Source organism: Bos indicus, chromosome 7, assembly GCF_029378745.1.
Source record: "Bos indicus isolate NIAB-ARS_2022 breed Sahiwal x Tharparkar chromosome 7, NIAB-ARS_B.indTharparkar_mat_pri_1.0, whole genome shotgun sequence".
In the NCBI taxonomy this organism is placed as follows: Eukaryota; Metazoa; Chordata; class Mammalia; order Artiodactyla; family Bovidae; genus Bos; species Bos indicus.
Genome location: NC_091766.1, coordinates 6,223,694 through 6,234,666, shown reverse-complemented (window position 1 = coordinate 6,234,666; position 10,973 = coordinate 6,223,694). Strand labels below are relative to the sequence as shown.

At 44.5% G+C, this 10,973-nt stretch overlaps 1 protein-coding gene across 3 annotated transcripts in view; it reads left to right on the top strand.

Annotated features, from left to right (window-relative positions):
• Positions 1-10,703: 10,703 nt before the first annotated feature.
• Positions 10,704-10,973, top strand: part of SIN3B (SIN3 transcription regulator family member B) — a 44,064-nt gene continuing 43,794 nt past the window's right edge. For all 3 annotated transcript variants that reach the window (XM_070792584.1, XM_019963921.2, XM_070792585.1), the window contains exon 1: positions 10,704-10,826. In XM_070792584.1, the coding sequence (XP_070648685.1) occupies positions 10,719-10,826 (108 nt within the window). In that variant the 5' untranslated portion in view covers positions 10,704-10,718. The remainder of the gene's footprint in view (positions 10,827-10,973) is intronic.

The following is a 10,973-nucleotide window of genomic DNA, read 5'->3' as shown; positions in this document are numbered from 1 at the left end:
CTTACCGTGGTATTTCTGTAAAGAGTCTTCATTTAAGAAAGTGTTCGGTTGCTATGAATGTTTGACAAGCACACTGCTTTGTAGCGGAGTGACTTGGTTGAGGTTCCCCAGCTACGGTGGAGCCAGGGTGAGAGCATGGTTATTGTGCCAACAGGACTGTATTAACATACTATCCGAACTGAAGCACTTTTTGAGAGTGAAACGGAGTGATCCAAACAATTACTCCAGGACAACTACAATGAGCTGGCTCTCCCAGGACAGTTGGAATATATAGCTCCTCTAGTTACAGCAGGGATTGCTGCTGCTGCTGCTGCTAAGTCGCTTCAGTCGTGTCCGACTCTGTGCGACCCCATAGACGGCCACCTACCAGGCTCCTCTGTCTCTGGGATTCTCCAGGCAAGAACACTGGGGTGGGTTGCCATTTCCTTCTCCAATGCATGAAAGTGAAAAGTGAAAGTGAAGTCGCTCAGTCGTGTCCGACTCTTAGCGACCTCATGGACTGCAGCCCACCAGGCTCCTCCGTCCATGGGATTTTCCAGGCAAGAGTACTGGAGTGGGGTGCCATTTATATTAAATTCTAGACAGTCCTTTTAAAAATTAAACATGACATATAACATTGTATTAGTTTCAGGTGTACAACGTAAAGATTCGATATTTGTATATATTATGAAATGATCCCAAGAAGTGTAGTTAATATTCAATACTGGGCTTCCCAGGTGGATCAGTGGTAAAGAATCCACCTGTCAATGCAGGAGATGCAGGAGGTGTGATCTCTGGGTTGGGAAGATCCCCAGAGGAGGAAATGGCAACCCATTCTTGCCTGGGAAAATGCCAAGGACAGAGGAACCTGGTGGGCTACAGTCCATGAAATTGCAGAGTCAGACACGACTGAGTGACTACACACACACACACACACACACACAGTTGATTTACAATAGTGTCTTAATTTCAGGTGTACAGCAAAGTGATTCAGTTATATATAGTGGGTTGGCCAAAAAGTTCACTTGGGATGTTATGGGAAAATCTGAATGAACCTTTTGGCCAACCCACTATATATATGTGTGTGTCTGTATTCTTTTTCAGATTTGTTTCCCTTACAGAATATTATAAACTATTGAGTTTAGTTCCCTGTGCTATACTGTAGGTCCCTGTTGGTTATCTATTTTATATATAGTAATAGTAGTTGCTGCTAAGTCACTTCAGTCGTGTCCGACTCTGTGCGACCCCATAGACGGCAGCCCACCAGGCTTCCCCGTCCCTGGGATTCTCCAGGCAAGAACACTGAGGTGGGTTGCCATTTCCTTCTCCAATGCATGAAAGTGAAAAGTGAAAGCGAAGTCGCTCAGTCGTGTCCAACTCTGTGCGACCCCATGGACTGCAGCCTACCAGGCTCCTCCATCCATGGGATTTTCCAGGCAAGAGTACTGGAGTGGGGTGCCATTGCCTTCTCCGAGTAATAGTAGTATGTATATGTTAATGCCAAACTGTGGGTGAATTTCTGTTTTGTATATAAGTTCATTGGTATCTTTTTTTTAGGTTTCCCATATAAGCAATATCATATATTTGTCTTTTTTCTGTCTGGCTTACTTCACTTAGTATGATAATCTCTAGGTTCATCTATGTTGCTGCAAATGACATTATTTTCATTCTTTTCTTGGTAAGAACTTTTAAGACCTATTGTCCTAGCAACTTTCAAATATACAATTCAGTTCAGTTCAGTCACTCAGTCGTGTCCGACTCTCTGCGACCCCATGGACTGCAGCACGCCAGGATACCTTGTCCATCACCAACTCCGGGAATTTACCCAAACTCATGTCCATTGAGTCAATGATGCCATCTAACCATCTCATCTTCTGTCATCCCCTTCTCCTCCTGCCTTCAATCTTTCCCAGCATCAGGATCTTTTCAAATGAGTCAGTTCTTCACATCAGATGGCCAAAGTATTGGAGTTTCAGCTTCAGCATCAGTCCTTCCAATGAATATTCAGGACTGATTTTCTTGAGGATGGACTGGTTGGATCTCCTTGCTATCCAAGGGTCTTCTCCAACACCACAGTTCAAAAGCATCAATTCTTCGGCACTCAGCTTTCTTTATAGTTCAACTCTCACACCCATACATGACTACTGGAAAAACCATAGCTTTGACTAGACAGACCTTTGTTGGCAAAGTAATGTCTCTGCTTTTTACTATACTGTCTAGGTTGGTCATAACTTTTCTTCCAAGGAGCAAGCGTTTTAATTTCATGGCTGCAATCACCATCTGCAGTGATTTTGGAGCCCCCCAAAATAAAGTCTGTCACTGTTTCCATTGTTTCCCCATCTATTTGCCATGAAATGATAGGACCAAATGCCATGATCTTAGTTTTCTGCAAGTTGAGTTTTAAGCCGACTTTTTCACTCTCCTCTTTCACTTTCATCAAGAGGCTCTTTAGTTCTTCTTTGCTTTCTGCCATAAGTGTGGTGTCATCTGCATATCTGAGGTTATTGATATTTCTCTTGGCAATTCTGATTCCAGCAAATATACAATACAGTATTATTAACTATAGTCACCAGATTGTACATGACACTTCCAGGACTTATTTATCATAAGTTATTTTTGGTGAGAAGTCAGCTTCCTTATTAGGTGGTTACACAAATAATAATTCATTATCATGGCAAGCAATCAAATAGAACAGAGGCTATAAGGTAAAAATCGGAAGTAGGGTGATCATGGTGACTCTGTATACAAGACTTTCCAGTAGTCATGTTATGGATGTGAGAATTGAACTATAAAGAAAGCTGAGTGCCGAAGAATTGATGTTTTTGAACTGTGGTGTTGGAGAAGACTCTTGAGGGTCCCTTGGACTGCAAGGAGATACAACCAGTCCATCCTAAAGGAAATAGGTCCTGAATATTCATTGGAAGGACTGATGCTGAAGCTGAAATCCAATACTTTGGCCACCTGATGCAAAGAACTGACTCCTTGGGAAAGACCCTGAAGCTGGGAAAGATTGAAGGCAGGAGGAGAAGGGATGAGATGGACAGAGGATGAGATGGCTGGATGGCATCACTGACTCAATGGACATGAGTTTGAGTAAACTCTGGGAGCTGGCGATGGACTGGGAGGCTGGGCATGCTGCAGTCTATGGGGTTGCAAAGAGTCGGACACGACTGAGTGACTGAACGAACTGATGCCACTTAAAACAAAAGCTTTATGTTATGATAACTCTTCAGTCACTGGCAAATCGGGACATCTGGTCACCTAAACAGCTCTTAGTCCCCCAATTCCTGCCCCCTAGAGCTATATCTTTTGACCAACTTCATCCATTTCACCCAGCCCTACCTCCTGCCTCTGGCAGCCATCAATCTGCTTTCTGTATCTATAAGTTTGAGGGGGGGTATTTTTTAAATTTATTTTTAAAATATTTATTTATGGGCTATGCCAGGTCTTCCTTGCGACATGCAGGATCTTTAGTTATGGCATGAGAACTCTTAATTGTGGCATGTGGGATCTAATTCCCTGACCGTGGACTGAACCTGGGCCCTCTTCATTGGGAGTGCCAAATCTTAGCCCCTGGACTTCCAGGGAAGTCCCTGGGCAGGGTTTAGTTACTTGAAAACTTTTAACTTTAAATTCTAGAGTTTTTTTCTTTTTTTTTTTTTTTTGCTAAACTCTGTGAAAACATTCAAACCCACAGCAAAGTTGCAATATTGAGGACAATGAACATGTGTTTATTGAGATTCCCTGATTGCCCTATTGCTGCCAATCTCCTGCTAAACCAATTCAAAATGACACTGGGACTAGGGTGAGAAGAGTGGAGGGAGCACTCAGACCAAAAATAGTCAACCATCAAAACAGACATTGGGTTACCATAACTTTTAAATAAAAATGAATAAAAATGCATATTGAACAAAATACCAACATTTTCAATAAAACTGGATTCTGATCCTGTATTTGCACAGACTCCTCACCCTAATTCTGGCCCTGGTGATATCAAGACACTTCAGCGCTTATGTAAGGAGGCATTTTTAAGGAATAAGGTCATTCTCCTACATAACTGCACACACCTGCCAAACTAACAATAGGCATTCCTAATTTTTCTAATTAGTCCTAAAGCATTCCTAATTAGCTATTTCTTCAAACTAAACTAGGATGCAATAAAGATTTGTTCACCCATTGCACTGCATTCATTTGCTTTGTCTCTAGTCTCATTGTAGAGCAGGAGTCAGCAAGCCACAGTCTGCATGTTTGTTTTTGTAAATAAAGTTTTATTGAAACACAGCCATGCCTGTTCATTCGCATATTACCTATGGCTGTTTTCATGCTGCAGTGACAGAGAATGTATGAACCCAGAGTGAAAAATACTTACAATCTGGCTCTTTGTACTTATTTATACTGTATACTTTAATACTGTGTGTATTATACAGACATACAATAAACATATATATTTATATTGTATATAACATTTATAATACTTTTATTATATAGTTATTTGTTTAAAATATAAAATATTGGGACTTCCAAGGTGATCCAGTGGCTAAGGCTCCATGTTCCCAATGCAGAGGACCTGGGTTTGATCCCTGGTCAAGGAACTAGATCCCACATGCAGCAACTAAAGAGTTTGCATGCTGCAACAAAGGCCAAAGATCCCACATGCCACAACTAAGAACCGGCACAGCCAAACAAATAAATTTTAAATATATATATATATATATATATATATATAATTTACAATCTGCCAACTCTGGTCTTAAATGACTTGATTAGATTTAGAGCAGACATTTTCTTAAATGGACTGTTTTTAGAGCAGTTTAGATTCACAGCAAAATTGAGTGGAAGGCACAGCGATTTCTCATATCCCCCCTCCACCCACACACGTGTCATTTCCTCCATTATTAACATCCCCACCAAAGCAGTCTATTCGTCACACCTGAAGAACCTACATTGACACTTCATCATCACACGGTAAACGGTTTTGACAAGACTACTTCATGGGGTATTAGTGAGCTATTACGGAGTAACAAATCACCACAAACTTAGCTGCTGAAAAGAACAGCCTTTTATTCTCTCACAGTGTCTGTGGGTCAGGAATCTAGGCATAATGTGGCTGGATTCTCTCTTCAGGGTCCTACAAGTTGTCACTGGGGCTGGGATCTCACTGACCAGCTCAGAGCCCTGATCCATGCTCCTTTCGAGCTGAGCTTCTTGCAAAGCTGTAGGCCTGTGGCTCTTGGCTCCCAGAGGCCGCCTCTTTCCATAGGCAGATCATGACGTGGCTGGTTCCTCCTTCAAGGCCAACAGAATCACACATCTCTACTGCTTCAAGACTGACTTCCAGACTCTTCTAAAGAGTGCCCCTGGGACTTCCCTGGTGGTTCAGCAGTTAAGACTTCTCCTTCCAAGATACAGATGTAAAGAACAGACTTTTGGACTCAGTGGGAAAAGGAGAGGGTGAGATGATTTGAGAGAATAGCACTGAAACATATATATTACCATATGTAAAATAGATAACCAGTGTGAGTTTCATGTATGACACAGGGCACCCAAAGGCGGTGCTCTGTGATAACCTGGAGAGATGGGGTGGGGAGGGAGGTTGGAGGGGGCTTCAAGATGGAGGGGACACATATATGCCTATGGCTGATTCATACTGATGTATGGCAAAAACCATCACAATATTGTAAAGTAATTATCCTCCAATTAAAATAAATAAATAAACTAAAAACAACAACAACAAAAAGATTTCTCTTTCCATTGCAGGGGGGTGATCCCTGGATTCAGGAAACTAAGATCCTACATGCCTTGTGACCAAAAAAAAAAAAAAAATCACATCATAAAACAATAGAAGCAATATTGTAAAAAATTCAATCAAGACTTTAAAAATGGCCCAAATATTTTTAAAAATCTTAAAAAAAAATTTTAAATTAAAAAATAAAGGGTACCCTTGATTAGGTCAGGTCTACCTACATAATCTGCTTTCTGATGAATTCAAAATCAACTTCATTTGGAATCTTAAATACTCCTGAGAATTCCCTTCACCTTCACCATGTAGACATAGACATACTGTAGGTGTGACATCCATGATGTTCCTGGGACCGCCTATACTCCAGGAAGGAAGACAAGGCAGGGCGTTCACACCAGGGCATGAGGACTTCTGGCAGCTTGTAAAATTCTACTGCTGCTGCGGCTGCTGGTGCTAAGTCGCTTCAGTCACGTCCAACTCTGTGCAACCCCATAGACGGCAGCCCACCAGGCTCCCCCGTCCCTGGGATTCTCCAGGCAAGAACACTGGAGTGGGTTGCCATTTCCTTCTCCAATGCAGGAAAGTGAAAAGTGGAAGTGAAGTCGTTCAGTCGTGTCCGACCCTCAGCAATCCCATGGACTGCAGCCTTCCAGGCTCCTCCATCCATGGGATTTTCCAGGCAAGAGTACTGGAGTGGGGTGCCATTGCCTTCTCCGAAAATTCTGCTACAAACTGTGATTCCCAACTTCAGCGAGTTTGATCCTAATGTTTGCCACCTGGGAAGACTTACCTAGTTCAAAATATACAGGATTTTTGATCTTCTTAATTTTGCCAAAATACTGTCCAACAAGAGACCTACCAGAGAACTTACTTTAATGTCATTAAATTAGACAAATGATAAGGAAATTTGTGTCCCAAATTTATCTAAGCTGTCTATCCAAACTGTCATCTCTAAGGTTTTCCATTTTTTCTAATTTTTTAAAAACTACTTTTTATTTTCATATAAAATCATTTTAACTTTTTATATTGATGTACAGTCAATTTAAAATGTTGTGCTAGTTTTAGGTATATACAGCAAATTGATATATATATATATATACACATATATATATATTCTTTTTCAGATTCTTTTCCATTATAGGTTCGTATAATATATTGAATATATTTCCCTGTAGGGAAATACAGTAGGGGCTATACAGCAGGCCCTTGTTGTTTATCTAAAAGGTTTTCAACTTAATCTGTGTAGATGAGAATAGTAAAGAAAAAAATTAGCTTAGCCACTTTGTATGCTTTATAAGGAGAAGGCAATGGCACCCCACTCCAGTACTCCTGCCTGGAAAATTCCATGGACCGAGGAACCTGGTGGGCTGCAGTCCACGGGGTCGCTGAGAGTCGGACACGACTGATCGACTTCACTTTCACTTTTCACTTTCATGCATTGGAGAAGGAAATGGCAACCCACTCCAGTGTTCTTGCCTGGAGAATCCCAGGGACTGGGGAGCCTGGTGGGCTGCCGTCTATGGGGTCACACAGAGTCGGACATGACTGAAGTGACTTAGCAGCAGCAGCATGCTTTATAAAAACAAGAATGAAAAGATGTACATGTCCTATTGCCTACATATTGAACACACACACAGACACACACGCACACACGCATATATTCATGTATCCTTCAGAACTCACACCCGTGCCCAAGGTGGCACTGACTTGTGGTTGCCTGTTCTCCAGTTGAGTGAGGGCTTCCTCTGATCCTAAGAGACCTACTAAAAGAATAGAAAACCTAAAGTGATCCTTGTGGGAGGGGGAGCAATGTAGAAGGTCTCTGGGGCTTGTGAGAAGCCCACATGTGCCATTGATTCTCAGGGGAGGGACCTCCCCCAGGAGGTGCTGCTGTGGATAGGACTGGTAGCCTCAGAATGTGCTTCAGTCGGCCTTAGCTTCTGTTCAGGCAGAAATGCAATGAAACTGAGCAGAATACCTTTGTGGGCTGGGAGCTATGAATCCTCACACTTCTTTCTCCTCAACCCCACGTCCACCCTGTGCCTCGTCCTCTCTGCTTTACCTTCTAAATATCACTCCCTTTCACCACCTTCTCTCCACCTCCCCTTCTCCTACCCTGGTCTAAAACCACCATCATCCTTTGCCTGTCTAAACGATGAAACAGCCTCCCTGCACCCTCCCTGGCTCCCCTCCAATCACTTCCCTGCAGAACAGTCAGAGTATTTGCTTCCAACTTCCAAGCTTCTGAAACAGTTCCTTGTGTAGAACCCACACACAATTTCTACCAGCACTAAATGCCAAGTCCAAAAGCCTTAACTCATTTCATAAGAAAGAGTGGCCTGCCTTCTCTGTTCCCTCTACACTTATCCTGCTCTCTCTCTTTCTCTCTCCCTCCCATTTCTCTGAAATCCAAGAACACTGGTTTCTTTAAGTTCTTTAAATATGCCACACTCATTCCCACCACAGGGCCTTTGCACAGCCATTCCTTCTGATTTTCACAGTGAACACCTACATATCATTTAGGACACAGCTAGAATATCACTACCTCTGGGAGGCCTTTCTCATCCCCTGACTGGGTTAAGTCTGTCTGGTGACAGAAGATATTTTCCAAAAATGGTCATGGCAATAATTCCTATCTCCCCATTCTATTCCTGGGGCTTCCCAGGTGGCTCAATGGTAAGAAATCTCCCTGCCAATGCAGGAGATCCAGGTTCGATTCCTGAGTCGGGAAGATCCCCTGGAGAAGGAAATGACAACTCATTCCGGTATTCTTGCCTGGAGAATTCCACGGACAGAGGAGCCTGGTGGGCTACAGTCCATGGGGTTGCAAAGAATTGGACACGACTGAGCACACAGGCATCATGCATGCTATTTCAGAACCTGGCCACTCCCCAGGTTCTGGAGTCTGTTGGCTCTCCACTTGAATTTGGGAGGGACTTCTGATTCTGTGTGACTTGCAAAGGTAGATCAGAAAAGCCTATAAGGCTTCCACCTGGCTCAGTTGTTCCTCTCTGTGTGATTGGGCTTGGAACCTAGCTGCCATACTGTGAGGAAGTTCAGGCTACATGAGGCGGCCACATGTGGGTCATTCTGGCAATAGCCACTGGCCTCAACCTACAGCCAGAAGCAACTGAGACATGTGAGTGAGTAAACCTTCAGAGGATTCCATCCTCAGCCTTCCAAATACCCAGCTGACACAGAGGGGACAGGGATGAGCTATCCCTTCCAAGCCTGGAGGTTGGAGAACAAAATAAATGTTCTTATCATGTAAACCTCTAAATCTGAAGATGGTAGAGTAACTGGAACAGAGTATTACACTTGTAACTTCCCTTTGAAGTATCTGTCACAGTTGAAACTTTACATCTGTGTATGTGATTGATTTTTATCCTTCTTGAAAGACTGATGACACTCTGGGGGTAAAAGCCTTGTTACCTTTGCTCACCATTCTACTTCTGCTGCTGGAACTCCCCCTATAGTCGTGTCCGACTCTTTGTGACCCCATGGACTGTAGCCTGCCAGTCTGCTCTGTCCATGGGATTCTCCAGGCAAGAATACTGGAGTGGGTGGCCACGCCCTCCTCCAGGGGATCTTCCTCACCCAGGGATCGAACCTGGGTCTCCTTCTTTGTGGGCAGATGCTTTACTGTCTGAGCCACCGGGGAAGTCCCAATTTTACTCATGACCCCTGGCAAATGATGCACCCGTTGCCAATATAGTCTCAGCTTTCCTGCACCTCTTCACAAATAGAGATACCAAATGAAGATGATGTACAAGAGACTGTGGGACGGCAGAGAAAGTCGGGCAGTTTCTTGAGAGAGAGGATATTTGGGTTGTATTTTGCAGGATATATAGGGTGCTTTTTGTGTAATGAAGAGATAGAATAGGACTTCCGGCTGACACATGGGGTCAGGGAGCAGCCAGGCTAAGCAGGCATTGACAGGAGTTTCTGCACAGATAGAAGGCAGCTTACTTGGGTGAAAAATTCTGCAAGAAAAGGTTCATAAGGGGCAGGTTTTTATTGCCTTCCATGCTGCATACAAATGCTTAGATTTAACTCGTAAGAAATAGGAAGACCTTGGAGATTTGGAAGCAGTTGTGGAATGATCTCAGTTCTTGATAGCACTGGGACTGGAAAAACTGGTTAAGAGGCTCCCAAACTGGTCCAGTGGGGAAGTGATGGGAACAGGACTAGAGAAGTGAGGAGAGGAGGATCAGGACTAAGTCAAGAGCAATTTAGCAGGGACTTCCCTGGTGTTTCAATGGCTAACACTCTGTATACGCAACACAGTGGGCATGACTTCAAACCCTGGTCAGGGAGTTAGATCCCACATGCCACAGCTAAGAATTTGCATGCCACAAATAAGATCCCACATGCTGCAATTAAGACTTAGCGCAGCCAAATAAATTAATAAAAAAATTTTTAAAAAGCATTTCGGCAAAACTTCAATGCAGGGCCTTGTATGCGGGTGCGGTGTGTCCCTAACCCTAATCCCAGTTGTTACATCAACCCTAGAAAGCAGGGGTCCAGAACACTATTTCAGTAAATATATCAGGCTGTGTAGATCTTAGCATCTGTAGAAGCTATTCACTCCGCTGCCGGAGCGCAAAAATAGCCAGAGGTGCCCAGTAAAAGAGTGGGCATTCCAGTGTTCCAGTAAACCTTAAGTTTGCAGACACTGAAACTTGAATTTCATAGAATTTTCACGTGGCGCAGAATAATCTTCACTATCGGAGTTTTTCCAACTTTTAAAATTGTAAAAAGCATTCTCAGCTTACTTGTGGGGCCGGACAAAAGCAGAGGGCAGGCCTTGGTTTGCCCACCGGTGGTACTTTAAGCGTTAGCAGCATTTCAGTTTTACGGATAGGATCCTACAGCCAGTCCCTCAAGGAGTTTTGCTGTCCCAGCCGCCGCCGGGCCACGCCCCCTCCGGGCGGAGCCAGCGCATGCGCGGCCGACCCTCGGGCGGGGGGCGGGGCGGGCCGCGGCTCCGAGTTCCAACATGGCGCACGCTGGCGGCGGCGGCGGCGTCGGCCCTGCGGGCCGGGGGCTGAGCGGCGCCCGCTGGGGTCGCTCGGGCTCCGGGGGCCACGAGAAACTGCCGGTGCATGTGAGTGGTGCCCCAGCCGTCCCTGGGGAACCCCGTCGTCCAGTCCCCGGAGGTTGGCGCCCCCTACCAGGGCCCCGCCCGACCCTGGCCCTGCGTCGGCCTCCGCTCCTCTGGGCCCTGGACCCGCGACTCCCTGCCTCCGCCCCT